We start from the raw sequence: 18,510 nt of genomic DNA on the forward strand, positions 1-18,510 counted from the left end.
GTTCACGAGGATGCGGCTTTTGGACCGTCACTGCCGCCAAAAAAAAAAAAAAAGTGACCCTGAGTCCGAGAAGGAAATCCAGCGTGTTCTCGCTCATTACGCCAATCAATTAGGACGGCCGCCTCGTTGCGCAGAGGGGCCCCGTCGTCGTGTTCGGCGGGTCTTTAAAGGGAAATAGATGCCCGGGGGAAAAGTCGATTCATACTTGGGATTGGGGAGCGCTGGCGGGGGGGCTCGTTCTGGCTAGTATGCATGAAACAAAGCAACGTTCGATTAGATTGCAAAAGCAACTGGAAGGTGTTTTACCTTCAAACAGTCCACCGTGGCGATTTTAAGCAATTGCTGAGTAAATAAACTGCAAAGGTCAGGCTTGGGCAAACTACGGCCTGGGGGCCACATGCGGCCCATCAAACGTTTTAATCCGGCCCGCCTAACTAGAAAAAAAAAATTAATGAATCAACCTTGTTAATGTTTTATTTTCTAAATACTCTGGTGTGTCATTTTGTTGTAATGCTTTTGTTCACTTTCATTTCAAATGAAATGAAATTTTTTTTCTCCGATGAGATGAGGTTACCAAAACACTCCATCCATCTGATCCCGGTCCGGCCCCTCTGTCAAATTTTAGAACCCATTGCGGCCCACCAATCAAAATCTGCTCTAAGGGGAAAGGCATTGTTGTCGTACAGAACAATTGAGTCTAAATGTCATTGTTCAGTCCTGCTCGCTAATGCATTGCGGCTTACGGTGGCTCCAGCTTAATATGTGGAATTGTTTTCTTCACTTTTGTGTCTCCGACTGCGCAATTAGCAAAAAAAAAAAAAGCTTTCAATTCAATCGTCGGCCCCGTTTTGAAGTCATGAAGCGGACGGCGTGTGCACGCGTCGCCTTACCAAAGCAAATTATGCTCAACTTCAACATTAGAGAGATTGATTTTAAAATTTCACGCCGCGTTGATGCTGAGAAAAAGCAAATTTGGAGGTCAATGAGTCGAGCTCATCGGGCCGCTTGTTTAGCGCCTTGTCCAAACGCGGCCAAACGCGATCAAATGAGAGCAATTTGCAACGGCGCTCCGAAAAGAGACGAGCGCACGATAAATTGACAACAAAAGGGAGCGTCAGAGCGAAGGCAGCGAGGCCTCCTTCTGCCCTCAAGCGTAATTTGTACTCAAAGTGCGTGCAGTTTCTCCTCTTCGGAAGCACAATTCAATATTGATTTAATTGTACGTGGGCGGGTGGTGAATTATTGATATGCGCGGATATGAAAATGCCCACGAGGGACGACTTGTCTCGGAGCACAACAAGTTGGCGCCCGGGCGCAACTGCCGGCTAACTTTCCAATTAATAAGCCAGAATTCTCAAAATTTCATATGATCGGATTGTATGTTTGTAACTTTTTTTTTTTTTAGTATGTTCTAATTGTTCTGTTCATTTATTTAAAAATGCTGACTCATCATGTCACCATCCTCGATTTGGCGTGATGTGAATTGCCAACACAAAGGCGTTTGAACTTTTTGTTCTCTATCACCGTGTTCAAAACGTATCCCGTGACGAAAACGCAACAATATAACTTGAGGCATGAGGGAAAAAGATCTCGCATTGCAAAGGAAAGCTTTTCAATCTTCATTTCAAAGCGTTCGTCCGTCTCGGTCTATGTAGGCCGCCTTTGGGCCGTTGTCGACGGCGACGGAGTACATGGCCTCACGCTGCGCCCAAACGAGTGGAACGGAACACCCCCGCGGCGATGTTGGGGGAGCGAGCCGAGTATGAATAAGTAAACAACATCAAGTTGAAAGGCGACGAGCGGCGACGGACTCGGCAGCCAATGGGATTGTTCTCCTCGTCGTGCGCCCGCTCGCTCGCGAGGGTGTCAACACACGAATTAGCTCGCGCCTCTTGAGTCCTTCCCGCTGCAATTGAATGGAGTTGCCGGAAACAATGAGCAAAAGATTTTTTTTTTACTAAATAGTCTCCGAGCACCTTAACAATTAAAGCCATTGTCCTCGCATCGCTGCCTTTGTACCGCTTCATTCTTGACAACGAAAAAAAATTTGGCGCGAGTCAAAACAAGAACCAATTCTTAATCGGTAATTGATTTATTGTATTTAAGATCACCTTCGGAATATTTCATCCTCCCGATTTCATGCTCGTGACGATTTGCGCCCGCTTTCAATCAACGGTCGATTGTTCCATGTCGTCTATAATATTTTTGTTTTGTTTTGTTTTTCTCCTCGATCTGTTCGGGAAAACAGCCGGCCCAACAATCGGAAATGTCAATATATCCCGTCGCAAATTCTAGTGAGTCGTCAACGTAAGTCCGTCCAAGCCACGGACGCATTTTGACGTGAAAGTCGTGCTCGCCATTTACTTCATGGCGCGATGAATGATCAAATCCACTGGGAAAAAAAAAAAAAAACACGTTTTGAGCGTTTATCAGATTTAATGAAACAAGCAAGATATTCTTTTCAAGTCATTTCTTTTGACTTTTAGGGATAATGCTAATTTTCGAGAATTTCGGAAGGAATAACGTACTCCGTTATCTTCATTTTATCAGTGCTCAATGTTGGGCATGAGCAGCAATTTTTTTTTTTTTTTTTTTTTCCAACTTTGTTCTCATGATGGACATGTAATGGAACATATTAGAAAGACATCCGGTCCCTTGGCCTACTACTCAAATAGTCAGCTCACGGACGGACCTCGGAAGCATATTCCCATCAGTGACTGTATCTTGGCTCGGGCACCGCTCCTGTCATTTTCATTTTTTTTTTTTTTGCCTGAACAAATGCACGCGCTTGCGTCATGAGACAGCATCCCCCCGCAGCCAATACGTTGCATGTGAAGATGTGGGGAGAAAATTGGAATCTTGACAAGTGTGATTGGCACATGCATTTGTCCCCCCGGGTGGACGTATTTGCCCAGACGTGCCCGCGTGAAAAGCGCAACGTCGTTTCTGCCTCCCTTGCATCAAAATGACGTCATCTTCCAGACGCTATTTTATTTTCCATACGGACGGGACATGATTGGACACAGGCCGCCGTGTCATTTTCATTTTCAAGGCGTGCACCTGATGGACGCAAACATAAAATACACGCGAGCCTCGATGGAAAAGCATAACCCACGGCGACGGCACTAATAGAAGCGTGGGATAAAAATAAGTAAAGTAAAAATCGGAGATTCACTTGAAAGCATCCGAGTGTGACTGCCGGAGTGAGAGCCGACGAATGGCGCCTCAATTGGGAACGAGACCAAAAGAGGAAATTGGCGGCACCCATTAACTACATTTTTTTTTTTTTTAAATACTCATCATTATGCAAAATGGGCGAAAGAGTTTGATTGTTACTTCCAGCAGCACAATAAGATCAAACCCCTTCATCGCACAGCAAATTTGAAGCTCTACTGGGTCAAAGCAAAACCCAACTGGAGATGAAACGCTTTGAAAATTTCACATTGCCATTTACGTCAAGTTGGCGCCATTATCGAAACGTTCGTCAAATCAATGGGAATCATTTCATTTTGAATACAACAAAATGGAGAGTGAAAGCTCTGCAGAAAATCTCGTAAATTAAAAAAAAAAAATGCTTATTTTGCTTATACTTTTATTTTTTTTTTAGTCAAATAAAAAAAATCTGACGGCGCCGACCTCTTTTTGTGTAACAGTTAGTCGCTGAAATTATTTATTGAAAATTAAATTAATGGACAACTAATTGATTATCAAATTAATCGATTTTTGGGCTCGATTAATCGTTTACATAGCTTTTGCTAACTTTCCAGGTAGTGCTGCAGAGTGATTGAAACAAAAATGGCTGACTTGACATTAAATTCCCACGCGTCCCGTTACGATACAGATGACCACCAAATTTATTGTGAGTCCGTGCAACCGAGATTTTTTTTTTTTTTTTTTTAACTTTCCCAACAGCACTTCCAAGTGAAAAATGGCTGATTGAACCCAAAATGGCCAAAACATAATAAACCCCCCAAATTGCCCTTATTGGAGTGCCACCGCGCTCGGGGAACACAATCGAGTGGGAAGAAGATGAGCCTGAAGGCAGCGTTCCGTCAGGTCTGGTGGCACGCTGCTAAATTCCAAATGGAATTCCACGACGGCAGCCAGCGCATGTCCCGGCGAGCCCTGGCGCCGTCTTATCAGCCGACGACAGATTCCCTCCCTGTCGGCAAGAAACCGGAAGCGCGCGGGTCCAGCTGGAATTGACGGCGGGCGACCACTCGGGGGGAGATCTGCGACCCCGCTGATGAGGAGTCGCCGTGTCCCCCGTGCGAGGGAAGCCGGCGAGGTCAGGGAAAGTTTAGCTAAGCTCTGGATAAACATCGGATTTAGAGCTTCTGCTGCCGGGATACACACTTGGATCCATCTCCTCGCTGTCACCCGGGCACTCGCCTCCTGACCGCTGATCGCGCTCGCAAACACGCGCTGTTTCCACGGTTGCACAATCCACTGACAGCGTTGCCACCAATGAACTGCAATCGCTGCCCGATCCCGCAAAGACACAATCACTTTCTTTTCCACGCACCGCCGACGATACGTTTCGTTCGGTTCGGTTCCACATCAGGATGGCGCAACTCCTTGACAACGGCACGGCTTGTTGCGTGACGTGCCTTTTATTCTTGGAAATTCTTCCGGAAAAAAAGTCAAAGACTCAAAAGCGTGAAGAAAAAGATGAAGTCGCTCACGACAGAGGCAAAATACGTCATTTGAACAGAATTGTCAAGCAATTTAAAGAACACTCATTGACACCAGCAAGTTGTAATGCCGTTGCATACCTCTAGGGTGCAGTGGTGAGTAACATTGGACAACTCTTAAATAGGAACATTTTTCAATCGCCGTTCTCCCTCGCAGGTGTGCATGGAGCGATGCGAATAGCTAAAGAAAATATGACGCACAGTCTTTGCTATCGACAAACTGTAGCTTCAAAAACACGAACAGTTTTGTAAAATTCTAAAAAAAAATATATATATATATATCAGCATCTATTGAATGTAACTAAGTAACTTTTTTTTTTTTTTTTTAAATCAAATCATCTGTAAAGTTTTTCAAGGTAACATAAAAAAAAAAATACAAAATCTACACTGAAATGCCTCTCGAGTTACAAAAGTTTCAGTCGTAAACTAATGCAAAATCTGAAGGTTCCACTGTAATATGAACAATATTTTTTATTTATTTATTTTTTTTCAAAGTAGTGTGCCGGAATGAAAACAATGTGTTTTGGAACTAATCGCCGCGGAGCAGGAAGCTATCGATGAGCCATTTCTCAACGCCGCCATGAAGCCCCGAAGGAGGGGCTCGAGCTAAGAGAGATTTATCGGCTCGGCCCCTCGCCTTTTATTGCACGGGGGGTTAAAATGTCATTTTAATAACACAGAGATATTAGAGCTCACAAAGCTCGCTGGAGCACTTTTGTTCTGGTTCACACTCGCCTGATTTATCGGCCGGATAAATATTGAAGACGCCGGCGATGCGGCGGACGTACGCTCGTGAAAACTTGGAACGAAGCTGTTGTCAAACGCCCTTGACTGCCGACGCAATTTCTTTTGGAGGATACGTCGATTTCCTTGATGACTTTTATGATACTCGCACGTTTGGTTTTTGTTTGTTTTTTTCGTCTGAATGGGGATAATCGAACGGGAAATGACGTCATTTGTAGCGAGGAGTTCATGTTGTCGTGTCGTGCGAAAACAAGCTGGGATTCTCCTTCCGAGCTGAGAGGACTGTTGAAGGTGAGCCGAGGAGATCCGCAGCAAATGAAAATAAGGCCCGGCGCGTCACTTGCATGCCAAATGGAACTTTTGCTGCATACAATATGCGGCGCATGCAAATTTGACAGTGTAATGTCTTTTTTTTTTTTTATATATTAATTCCGGGAACACAGATAGGTGAAGTGAGGTTGAGTCATGCTCAGGAGAGCAGATGAGTTGTAATTCTCACGACGGCGGCGCCGCTCTTAGAAGCTTCCAAGTGCCAGTTGGCCGCAAGTCCTCTGTGCTTAGTAAAGATAGAGTTACGTTGCTAATTAATCCCAAAACACACAGGATGAAGTGTCCATGAGAGCTGAAATTAAAAAAAAAATGTGGGAGCGATCGCCAAGATGGGCTCGTTTGAGGACGCCCAAACCGCTCGAAGCCTCACGTGAAGCTCAGGAAGCAGCCACCATTTTATGATTAGTGTCACACTTTCAAATTATTTTACAGATTGACCTAAAATATTTTTATTTATCCAATTCTATTTTAAACATGAGAATTATTTTTTTTATTTTCCGCGTTCTTCAACGCTCGGATACTGACGTCGCAGACGTCAACACGTGTCCAATTGGACCCGAACAGTACGGAAGGGCTAAAGACTCGTCATCTCTCGACGAACAGCGTCAAAATCATCTTAACCCACAAACACGATCCGCGCGCGTGATGCCTCGGCGTCGCGGGCGTCCAAATGCGGAGCAGGTGTTGGCGCCTCAAATTTACGAGGAGTTCTTTTTCCAAGAGCGCCAATGTCAAATGGTTGCCAAACATCTGCAACCCATCGTCATTGCGCCGCCGTTAAGTGCACATTAGCCCGCGTGGAAGTTTGCGTGAAAATGCATCATTTACAAACGAGCGCCAACGCCGTCTGCATAAATGATCTACCGCCGTGACTCCGACGAGAACATAACTTCTTCTCTGCGATGATCATCCACTCGAGCGCTCCCGCTGGCCATTCCCGACAAAAGATGCTTAAAAGTCCGCGAGTTCCTGAACGCACCATCAACGCCTTTTCGCAAAGCGTGAACATCCCAAAAAAAAAACGGTTTGGAATTGTTTATTGATGCCAAACAATGGCGGCAAAGCACTTTTTCTTTTCTGTGAAATAAATTTGAGGCCAATCTAAAGGAAGCGTCGTTGCTTGGCACTTGGATGCCACCAGATGGCACCAAAGCAACAAATTGACATCGCTTTGGACTGAGCAAAAAAAGAATGAATAGGCAAGATTTTGCGCCAATAATGAAGGATAGGATTTTTTTCATGCAAATATTTACCTTAATTTGTACTTTACTACTTGCATACAAGTTACTTAGCTGTCTTAGGAACGAAACGCTTCTTGGGGAAAACTTGGATACCTCTGACTTTCCTTACATTTTCTCATCGAAGCATTTTGTTAGTTCTCTTCATACTCACAATTCATTCATATGTTTTCCATGCAGCAATCTCGCCCAAAATATTCAAAATACAAGTCGGAACAAACCTAAGCAACATTTAGAATTAATAGATTTTTTTTTTTTTTTTTTTTTTATCAATTTATTTGATGTTTTTCCACTGAACAAGTGCGTGTGTGTGTGTGTGTGCTTATGGCCACCCTTCAATGAGATGTTGTGTCACCTTAGCGACCCCACCGGAAGATTTCTGGCGCCGCCCGTGTGCACAACCAAGACGGATTTGTACTTAAATGGAGGCCTCGAAAGGCGATTTGTTTCTTTCGATGGGCCCCGAAAGTCACGTGTATTGATGTAAGCGTGTCATGTTGTCCTTGTAATGAGACGCCGCTTGAACAGGGTCGGAATGTGCAGCCAAAAGCACGTCAGCGCAGGAAGACCAAACAGATGCTCGGGCATCAGCAGCAGCAATCTGGCGTTCACCACTAAGCAAATATAAATAAATAAAAACAAGACATTCTTGACAGCTCATTGACTCCATTTGCAAAAAAAAAAATGCTGAATTCCCACGGTCGGACATCATCATTAAAGAGTGAGCGGCGTCCGAGCGAGCCGTGACCGACTGACCACGGGTGAAGCTTCAAATTGATTTTTTTTTTTTTTTCTTCTCTCGCAAACACGCCGATGATGAACAGGCTTCTTTTCTGGCTAATAAAGCTGCAGTCAGGGGGAATGTCAGCAGCGGCGGCGGCGAGGTTGATGAAAGGCGGCGTAAACATGAGCGCACACACACAAACACTCGAGTCAGAAACGCATTGGCCCAACTTTTGAAAATGCTCTACAATGTCAAACGCGTTTCATAACATCGTCGTCATGCGGAGGATTTTGTCAAAATGTCCTTATTGAGCCAAATGTATCAACTTTAAAGGCGACATTTCCTGCATTTTATTCTTACAATTTAGAAAGCGTTTCCAAGTGACAGAAACTTGTCAAAATACAAAAACGATAAAGAATTACAGCGCCCTTAATTACGATGTCAACAAACCGCTCCTCACGCTTGCCAGGTTTGCAACTTTTCCCACAAATGCTTCTCAAAAAGCAATTTCTTTTTGTGGTGCTATTCGAGACTTGGGGAGATTCAGAGACGGCAAATAAATGACATCAATTGATCGAGTCGATCCACGCATGTGGTGCATGCAGCGGACGCGTCGGCCATCTTAAATACGAGCATCGCGACGGAAGTGCCGAAAGGGGTCGCTCGCGGGCACCTTTTCGTTCGTCGGCAGATAACAAAAAGAGGAACTTGCCGCTTTCATTTCACATCTTTCAATCAATGTCTCAGCGTTTTGTAAATGACGGCGGAAAAAGTCTTAAGACAGATCAATCGGATTTCGTCGTCGTGTCGGGCAAAAGAAGCACAAAACCAACGACTTCCGCTTCCTCTTTTGCAGGAATTCCACGCCCGCTTGAAACGTAACCGCCACGTTTCTGACCCCGAAACGGCAAAATCTAGCGTCCAGTATCCGAATCGTCTATTTCTATCCCGGCACTCGCGCACCTCAGAGGACTAATTATCCCGTGTCCGAAATTGTGGAGGTGTGCTGCAGGTGTGTCACGTATGCTACAAGCCCACACCGACGTATCTCTAAGGGCTAATTACTGGAGCTCACCGTAGCTATTTGTACTTTTTCCCCATCGGTCAGAAATACTTTGGGTGATGTAACTGGCGAGTACCAAAGCCGAAGCAATTGAATTGCACGACATAAAAGGCATCGTCGCCGCTCTTTGTCACCTGATAGATTGTATTCCTTTGGATTAATGACTAAACTCCAACTTTGTATGTTCTCAAAGTGTAATAATGTAGTAGAGCAGGTGTGGGCAAACTGCGGCCCGGGGGCCACATGTGGCCCGTTCAACGTTTGAATCCGGCCCGCCAAAATTGAAAAAAATTAAATGTTTTTTTGGGGGGTTTTTTCTCCGATGAGGCGAGATTACCAAAACACTCCTCCCATCTGCTCCTGGTCCGGCCCCTCTGGCAAATTTTAGAACCATTTGTGGCCCGCCAATCAAAAGCTTTGCCCACCCCTGGTGTGGAACCAATTATTGTGCTCTCTACAAGACCTTGAACTACAATCTAACGATAACTCTTTGTACCGTTTCCACGCACGGCAGGTCCAAGTGTGTGTGTCCCCACCCCCCCCAAGTCGAAACGGTCAAGCGTCAAAGCAGAGCTTGACAGATAGCGAGACATCGCACCCCAAAATGTAAACGCGACACTGCTGTGTCACTTCGGACTATTTTTAGGCTCCACTGTAACTTTGTCCGGGAGGTACGTTCCCAAGGTGTAGAACCTTTTCAGGGTGGCACCCTAGTGACATTGATTCCCCCCCCCACCCTCTCCCACCCTCCACCCCTTCAGCTCCAGTCGATACAAAGGACCCCATTGGGCTCATTAGCTGACGCCAAAGTAAGTCTTTGCACCATTTCCAAGCGAAGCTGGTACAAGTATGTCCCCAAGTGGGAAAAAAAGCCACCCGATGGTACCACCAACGAGAAATTGTACATCTCAAGGTCCAGGTTTAATAAATGGTACCCGTGCTTTCACTTCACATTAACCGTTTGGACCATTTGGACTCTAATGGACATCACGGGGAAGCATTTAGGATACCCGTCGGGTCGCAAAAGCCTTTGTAGCCTGAAGTGTCGGATTTACGACTCACCTATACCAGTCCAGACCCTTCTCGTAGTTCCTGTCGAAGAAGTGCGGCTCGTTCCCGACCGCCCGCACGTCCGGGTGCACCCTGAGCGCCTCCAGCAGGGCTCGGGTGCCGCCTTTCTTCACCCCGATGATGATGGCTTGCGGCAGCTTCTTCTCGCCGTAATCCGAGGTGCAGTTGGCCTGCGGGTCGCTCTCCGTGGCCGCCCGGAGGCGACTCGATTCGGTGGCGGACGCCCGCCGCGTCCCGGTCCAAGCATGATCCCCACCTTCGTCCTGGCCCTCCTCCCGGTCCACGATGGACGCCACCGTGCTCCTGCGGCCGAACTGAGCCTCGGCGAAGCCCGGCGAGGTGGAGTAAAGTTGCTCCCTCACCAGCGTGGTTTCCTCGGTGCCGGCCGACCGAGCCTGGTAGACAAAGTTGTCCTGCAGCGGGAACTGCAGCGAGTTGTAGCAGCTCATCAAGCTGTAGAACAAGTAGGTGACGGACAGGGAGAGGGTGAACATGAACAAGATCTTCCGGGGCACTTTAGAGGCGACAGTGCCGGACCAGAATGCCATCTCTGACAGCGGGGGTCCTCTCAGGGAAGTGGCCAGACATGTTTCCACTGCAGGTCTTGCATGGACAAAAAAAAAAAAAAGAGGAAATCAGCAAGAATCAGTCCCTGCTGGAGCTCCTGCTCTTTAAAAAAAGAAAGAGAGGCGTGAAGCTGGACCGAGCCGAGCCAAACACGCCAAATTGCATATTTATAAGGGGGGAGCCAGTGGGGGGATCGTTAAAATTCCGAGTCCCCCCCCCTCTCTCTCTCTCTCCTTTTTTTGTCTCCTCCTCTCTCTTTTGAGGATCGATTAGTTGATGCTTGACAGACAATGTCAGAATTTATCGGCACCAACTTGCGAGGTTCCGTTAAGGCTGGCGTCCTTCCAAAGGCGAGAGTGGACGCACGCACGCACGCATGCCAAGAGAGAGAGAGAGAGTGAAGAAGTGATGCTGGTCAAGTGCGCATCTCATCCGTCCACCAGCGAACAGCTGATCCGCCCAATAGTGTCATCATCATCATAATCCTTCCTCCAGCAGCGGCGCTCGGATTGGGGTGAGGGGGGGGGAGCAAAAAAAAAACAAAACAAAAAAGTCAAAGGAGGAGGTGCGAAACACATCCGCTCTTTCCCGCCGCCGAGGCATCTGTGGACGCGCTCACAACCCGCCGCGTGAGCTCACTCACTCACTCACTCCTCGCTCCTCGCTCACACGCGTGTTAACACACGCCTTCATTCTTAGTTGGGGGAGGCGATCGCAGCCCGAGCACCCCCCCCCGTGCTGTTCCCATGACGTCAATTTCATTAAGCCGCCCCCCCCCTCAATAAAAATGCACAGCCTATTTTTGTATATATTTTTTTAAAAGCTCCTTCACATTCTTGTGCACAAAAGCTCGTGTCTGCACCCTGCTGGTGTCCCAATGAAACACTTGAGAGCAGCCGACACGCGAGGAGGAGGGGGAGGAGCAACAGTTCTGCGTGCGCTGAGGCTGTTTGTTGCGTGACAAATTCAAATTTAAAAATGGCTTGCATGCAATCGAAGTCACTCACCTGTTTGTCTCGCCGCGGCAGAAAATAACACAATCATCATCAATTATTAAATAACTACTTAAAAAATAATAATAAAACTACTGCTATCTCTTTGCAACCTAAAAAATAAAAAAATAATTTTAAAAAACTGCAACTTTCCAATCACTCTGCTGCCGATAGCGATCCGGACCTTTCTCTGCCGCCCCGCTTTCTCCGACACCAAGCTGTCAAACGTCTGCTGGAATCTTCCATCACTCTGCTTTTTGCTGTCACGCCAGCCAGCTAGCGGATAGCTAGAGCGCTAACAAGGAGCACGGTGTTTTGCGGTGCCTGAAAGAAATCACAAAAATGTGCCGATAGCTGAGCTGTGCAGAAATGTTGTGAGATGTTCCTTTTGCTAACGACGATGGACCGTCTTTTATTATTAAGTCACGTTCAACGCAGCGCCTCCACGTCGCACTTATTAACTTGCACACGTCTAGAAAGTTTGACACTTTAAAATGAAATGCTCACAGTTCGTTTGGGGAGCTAATGGCGTTAGCTTCTGATAAGCGGCAAACCGTACTCGATGGCCTGCATTTTGGCAACTTAAGCGATGAAGTGCTGCCTCGGCGAGTGAAAATATTCATGATATTTTTTACTCTTCAAAACCCTTCAAAAGATAAGGTCGACCCATGTGAGCCACTTTTATTGTGAGTCACACACGATAAATTATCGTTATTACACTTGTAATGATAAACCGCTCCCCACTTTGGTCCACCTGTCGGTCTACCGGGGCCTTCGTTGAATGCCCAATAATCCTTTGGTGGCATTCGGTTCTCGTCCTGAAGATGCAGCTCCATCTGCCGGATCGCTGTGCCGCTCGACCCCCAATGCAAGTTGACTTGAGCGGTGATCATTGAGTGTTTATTCATGAGTCCAAATTAAAACTTTAAAAATAGCCTTCCAAAAGTCAATTTGAGTAAATAAAAAAAAAAAAAAAAGGTATTTATTGGAATAGAACCAGCGGTATGTCATCTTTATTATCGGTCTCGTTCTTGGCCCCTGCCAACTTGAAAAACACGTTTTCTTCTCTCTGTTTTCCAAGCAGAGAGGCCAAGCGCCGCCTGTGTGCCACTTGGGGACAAAGCTTGGCTGGCGCTGGAGGTTAAACGCTGCCCGCCATCCCACGCAACACCTGCCAAGACTTGGCTGAAGCGACGCGCCGCGACACGAGAGACGTTTTCGTGCCGCATTCCCCCCCCAAAGTCTGCGAGACAATTCTTGTCAAAAAGCCTCTGGAATGCACCTGCACAATTTCGCGACGACGTTAGACGTCAGAGCGCTTGGCACCTCGGCGACATATTCACAGCGCCGGATCTCGTCGCACGAAAACGACCCCGGCGGTCAACGCTTGTCTTGCGCCGAGGCTGAGGTGAGCATGGAGACGCATCCCGAGTGTTACTTTCCTCTACCTCAGTGTAATTGAAGCGCGCGGCTCTGTTTAAAGCTGACAGCAGCAGTTATGGCCTATCAGCCGGCTCTTTGACAGAGGATGCCCGCTAATAGAGTGAGGCAGAGGAACGGGATCATGATTTTCTTATCACCCCCACCGAGGGAAATGAATGACATGCTGAGGAGATCAACCCTTTTACCGGAGGTATAAAAATGAACAGCAGCGGCGCCTTGAGATGCGAGTGTCGCAACGTTTCGTTTTTGGGCTTTGATGGAGATGGCGGCGGCGAAGTCAATTTTTCAAATTCAGTTGGTCATATTGTATGTTTTTATAAAGTTGAATTTTGTCTCATTTAAAAAAAAAAAAAACAGTTTTTTTGGGGGGGAAACTGGAGCCGATTTGAGATAAGAGTCTTTTGAGAAATTAAACCCTTATCTCAAGGCGTCGCCGGAACTTAAACTAGTGAAAGCGTTTCTGTTCACAATTTTTTTTTTTTCCCTGTGAAACTTTCGCGATTCACATTTTGATGTTGCCAAAGCGCTGGCTAACTGGGGAAGTAGCAATCGGTGTCAAGGAAGTGATACATGTCGCCTGAGACTAGGTTGTAAGTCGTATTTAATCGTAAGCAAGTTGCAATGGCAAGAAGAAAAAAAAAATGTGTGAGATCCGATGAACACTTCCTCTACGCGCCGTCCGAGCCGCGTCGATGGCGAGGTGCGATGATAGATACCGTCCTTTCCGTCGATCAATAATGCCGCTCCCCCGCCGTGTTGACCGGCCTGCCACGCGGGCCGCTAATTAGGTGATAAAAGTGATGGATGTGGATTCGAGTCAGTCGCCAAGTGCCTTGACGCCGATTCCTTTGGGCTTTGTCCCATTTCCGCTTGACCTTTTCAATCGCAACTTTATAATCGGACGCGCTCGCTCATTGACGGCAGAGCTGATCGGGCGGGATGCAGCAATTAGTGCAAAGCGTTGGATAGAAAAACGTACGATACTTTAAAAAAAGAAAATGGTGAAATCAAAGCTCAGGCGGTGCAAATAAAGTCTTGGAAGTTAAAGTCAATGCGTCGGTCAAATAAATAAATTCATCTATGAGGTTAATTGGATTTTGTGCGAGCGTTCATGTCGTTCTTCGCTCGGAAGAGTTTTCTTCTTTGTCTCCAGACGTTGGTTTGAGAAGCTTTTGGTGCCACATATTTGCTTGCCTTCTCCGGTTGCGCGGAACCAGCGCGCTGTCTTTGGGCTGTTGATGTTTGACTGATGCAACACGCGGCCAACTGTGTGCTCTTTGCTTCCTAACGGGCCGCGGTGGAGACGCTCATCTGGAAGCATTCTCACCAGAGACCAAGATTTTTCTTCACTTCCTTCGGTTGTATGGAGGACATTCGTTTGACCTTTGACCACGTTTGGGCGTATGGGCAGCCGACCATCCGCAGGCAAGTGGGCGACCATGCCCCCGTGCTCTTGAGCCTCCAGATGTTCCCAGGTGTGTGACCGTCGCGGCGATCGGGCTCCGAGGTCATTCATCAACGGGATCCGCCGCAAGATGAACGTGCGCTCGACGCAGCGCTCCAATGGATCGCCGTCGCTCGCCGAGATCATTAACGCCGGCCTCCTTGCGACGAGAAAAAGGGAGCGGGTGGGGTGCTTGGCGGGTTTTGCGTGCTCAATGAATGGGCCCGTCAACGCCTAATTAATCGGCGATACGCTAAAGCAAAACTGAACGGCAAACCAAATAGATGAGCTCCACCTGCTTCCGTGGCAACGCCGAGGGAACTGAAAACACCGAAAGGTGAATACGAGGCGGGAGCCAATTTGGTGCCGCCCCCAAAAAAAAACACGTGAGCAGCGATGGTTTTTTTTTTCGCAAATGTGAACGCTGGCTGAAATTTGCAGAAATAAAAAAGATGAATCATTATGAATAATGAAAATAGAATTATATTAAATTATATAAATATATTAAATAAATTATATAAATACATAATAAATAAGGATATAGTAAATTAATTAATTAAATAATTAATTAATTGATAAATAGTAAATCCTTTCCTTATAATGGAGACATAATTGTCACGTACATTAAATATCATTTATTATTTATGATAATATAATACAATAACGAGCAAATTCATACGCGTGTATCAAAGTTTGCATGAAGGACAAAACCCGAATGTGACCGTAGACATTGAGCGCCATCGATGGTTTGAAAGCGGCCCAGCGTGAGCTTTAACTCGCCACTTCAAATAGCGAATATGCTTCCTCACTTTATAGCGCTGACCTTTCAATGAACGGCATTCCTTTCAAAAGCATTTCCACTCTTCACGGATGAGAGGATGCGTTTTCAATGCTGACCGTGTTCTTAAAAGATAAAAAGAGTTTGACGTCGGAGGGCGAGGAGCTTAACGGCGCGGGCGGGGGGGGGGGTTTGAGCACAATGCACACCGTCAATGAATGAATGAAAATATTTTGTATGAAATTTCTTTTGGACTTGAGATGTGATTCAATGTCAGAGTCCAACAAGGACATGAGATGCATCTTCACTGTTTTCCACCGAGGAGCAAAGCGGGAAAATGGGAGTCATGTTGGGGATAAACGCACCTGAGGGAGAAGCGCAATGTGTTTTTGTCGCTTTTTTTTTTCCCGCCGCCTCGTCTGAAGGCGGCAATAAACACTGACCCTCTTGTTTCTTTCTGACATGTGACACTGCAATGTGTGGAAGTAAATCCCAGCGCCGCAGAGCAAAAAAAGCGAGGCGGCAAGAGAGAGAGAAAAAAAAAAAAGTCTCCTCGCTTGGCTAAATCAGGTGCGCAATCGCCGACAGCTGCCGTCGCAATCCTGATGATATTTTACATTCCGTTGCGCCATTGTTTGTCTTTCCCTCCGCACTCGCTCTGCCTCTCTTCCCGCCGCCCGTGCCAAATCTTGTGTTTTATTCTGGGTGACTAATCACCTGCCTTTGATTCATACTTAATCCCACTTTATCACCGACGTGAGCCTCTTGTTGCTCGTAAAATATGCACTCGTTAATTACGCTGCCCGACGGAGTCGCCTCGTCGCAGCAGGTTGATCATCTACAAACGATCGGGAGTGTAAATATGTGAGGAAACGTGTGAAATATGGCACACAATGTCACCAGAAAGGATCATCTGGGAACCAAATTGATTTTTGATCATTCTTAATCCCGACATGTTGGATTAAATCAGACCTCGGAATTTTGAACCAAAATGGCCAATTTGCCGCTTCGTTTTTAGCCAATTTCTTATTGAAGGTTGAAAATGTTCATTATTTTCCCGAGTGACATTAATTTTTCGGAATAAAAACCCCAAAAGGTATTCAGAGTTCTTGCGAGAAGTCTCGAGGAACCTTGAAGAGGAAGTCGGCCATTTTGGGAGAATTCCACGGCTCTTACTTTGACCAACTTCGGCAGCAGCTAAATTGACAAGCTTTATTTTTTTTTCTTTTTTTTTCCTCTCCCAACCTATGTGATCAAATATGGCCACGAACGAGCCATCACAATTGAATCGTAAAAATCGTACCGGGGTCCGTTCGTCACTTCTTGTTTGGATTTTTGTTGAATCCTTGATTTTACCTGACACGTTTTGAGGACGCCTTAAAGCGTCCCATCAACTATATCTAATCCTGGTCCAAAGCGAATCAGCCGTGCATCTGACAGTTCCCGCCAAATGCCTCAACTGTTCGAAGACGTAGTTTGTCTTTAGTGGACTGGATTACTCCTGTCACGAGGAGGGAGCGTGCAAGTGTGTTGCCATGACAACAGAAGACAAGCCCAACTATCTCCAATTTATTTTTTTATTTTTTTTTTGGCGGCCAGATTATCTAATGAGCAATGAATGCCAGTAGTCACTTTCCCCGAAAATCTTACAGACATGAAAAACCGGCAATAGTTTCGCCCACCCTGCCTGGCCGGTTTATCTCACAAACCATTTTCATGCGCTGAAGCCGGCAAAAAAAAAAAAAAAAAAGATTTACATATGTATGAGTTTTCGAATGTCGAGGCCTTTCTCCGGCAGCACTATTAAGGGAGTTCTCCGTTGGCTGCACACGCCTGGCGAACTGTATGGCATTCTAATCTGGTCATTTGAGCGGCGACGGTGAACACACGCGCACGAGATGGGGAGAGCGCGCGCATCAAACGCCATAAAGTCAACGGGAAGCGCTTTGCACCTGACCCGAACAATCAACGTTGGCTTTTGGACTTTTGTTTTTTTATCGTCAAATGTGTTTGACGTACGCTCCAAAAAAAAAAAAAAAAAAGGCAGATCACCCGCCAGAAGTTGAGCTTCACTGTGTTTGTTCACACATTGACGGATATTGACGGCAAAAAGTTCATTTTTCTTGACGTGAATGAGTTTTAACGTCGCTCCGAATCAAGAATTGGCATCCGGGGGCTGACGAAAGATTGCCCTTACGCTTTCGCCGCCGCGTCACGTCAGCGCAGTGGCAGCTGTCCTGTCAATCGCGAGGCTCGGAAGACGCGCGTCCCGCCAATCAGCGCCAAGGGAACTTTGGTTATAGGACTCACTGCTCGGAAGAAAGTCTTCGTTTGGTCGACGTCCTCCCGCAAAACAACCGGAAATGTGGCCGGTTAGTAAACGGGAGATGTTCATGTCTCCGAATATGGATGCCGCTCTCGTCACTTTTATGGAGCGTTTGTGGTCTTTGGGTTGGTAAAAGCGGCAGAAATGTTCCATTTTATCACCGTTGACGCTGCGCCAAGCGTCTGATGTGCTCAGCCGCCAATTTGTTTATGTCTCGCAGACGGCGTGTGTGTGATTTATCGTCGGACTGGTGGGGGCGGAAGCAGAGGAGGCCGTTGTGTTCCTCCTCTACTTCTCGCTCGCTCTCTCGCTCCCTCCCGCCGCAACGCTCACCCAGATATGCAGCCTCGGGCGAGCGTGCCTTTCATTATTTCTTTTGAAACTTTCATCTGAAGTCTCTGAGGGATTAGCCCTCTTGATTCCTGACACAGTCGATGAAAAACAAGCCTCATATTCAGGGAGGCTCACAGCCGGAAAAGCCACGCTGAGCCCCCCCCCCCCCCACCTCTTCCCGCCCTCTCGCTGCTCAGTGTGAACACACACAATGGCTTACACAAGTGGGCGCCCCCCCCCCCCCACACACACACACACACATTTTTTGAACACATTGGCTTATTCAGATTTGTCTTGTCGGCGATGCTGCGGCAGCAAACAAGAATTGCTTCCCATTGAGGATGCAATCTTACACCTTGTTCCTATGGAAACATACGACAAATCCGACCGCACGATCCGACGGGATTCAATCGGAGAGCCGTATGCAAAACGATGCCTTTTATAACGAAAAAAATGCTCGCCTTTGATTGACGCGGCCGCGACGTGTCAGGCAGCGAAAGAAGAAGCCATTGGGTTTCTCGTCATTACAGTCGGCTCGCGTTGGCGTCACCATCACCGTGCGCCGTGCCATGCGGCGGTGATTCCCAAGCAGGTGTGCGGCGAACGATTCGTGACGCGGCAAAATGATCCCATTCCACTTCATTTGTCCAAAAAAGTATTTGCAAATGACCGACACGGTGGCGTCTTGAGATACAAGTTGAATTTGGTCCATGACTGCACTCCAATTTCAACACAAAGCAAATCAAATCATCTCGCTCCATTG

At 46.8% G+C, this 18,510-nt stretch overlaps 2 protein-coding genes across 4 annotated transcripts in view; one reads left to right on the plus strand and one right to left on the minus strand.

Moving 5' to 3' along the window:
• Nucleotides 1–11,113, minus strand: part of hs3st4 (heparan sulfate (glucosamine) 3-O-sulfotransferase 4) — a 60,628-nt gene extending 49,515 nt beyond the window's left edge. Inside the window, exon 1 of the mRNA XM_088317828.1 lies at nt 9,856–11,113. Within this exon, the coding sequence (XP_088173954.1) occupies nt 9,856–10,412 (557 nt within the window). The 5' untranslated portion in view covers nt 10,413–11,113. The remainder of the gene's footprint in view (nt 1–9,855) is intronic.
• Nucleotides 1–18,510, plus strand: part of LOC148322223 (uncharacterized) — a 143,181-nt gene that overhangs the window by 115,651 nt on the left and 9,020 nt on the right. Inside the window, exons 8-9 of one of the 3 annotated variants that reach the window (XR_015846703.1) lie at nt 12,508–12,831; nt 14,170–15,245. The gene's annotated coding sequence lies outside the window, so the exon portion shown is untranslated. Of the gene's footprint in view, nt 1–12,507; nt 12,906–14,169; nt 15,246–18,510 lie in introns of those variants that run through there. The other 2 variants (XR_015846702.1, XM_088317830.1) reach the window with 2 other exon arrangements.

Source organism: Idiotropiscis lumnitzeri, chromosome 15 (assembly GCF_059441095.1).
Source record: "Idiotropiscis lumnitzeri isolate Australia: NSW breed Sydney's pygmy pipehorse chromosome 15, RoL_Ilum_1.0, whole genome shotgun sequence".
NCBI lineage: Eukaryota > Metazoa > Chordata > Actinopteri > Syngnathiformes > Syngnathidae > Idiotropiscis > Idiotropiscis lumnitzeri.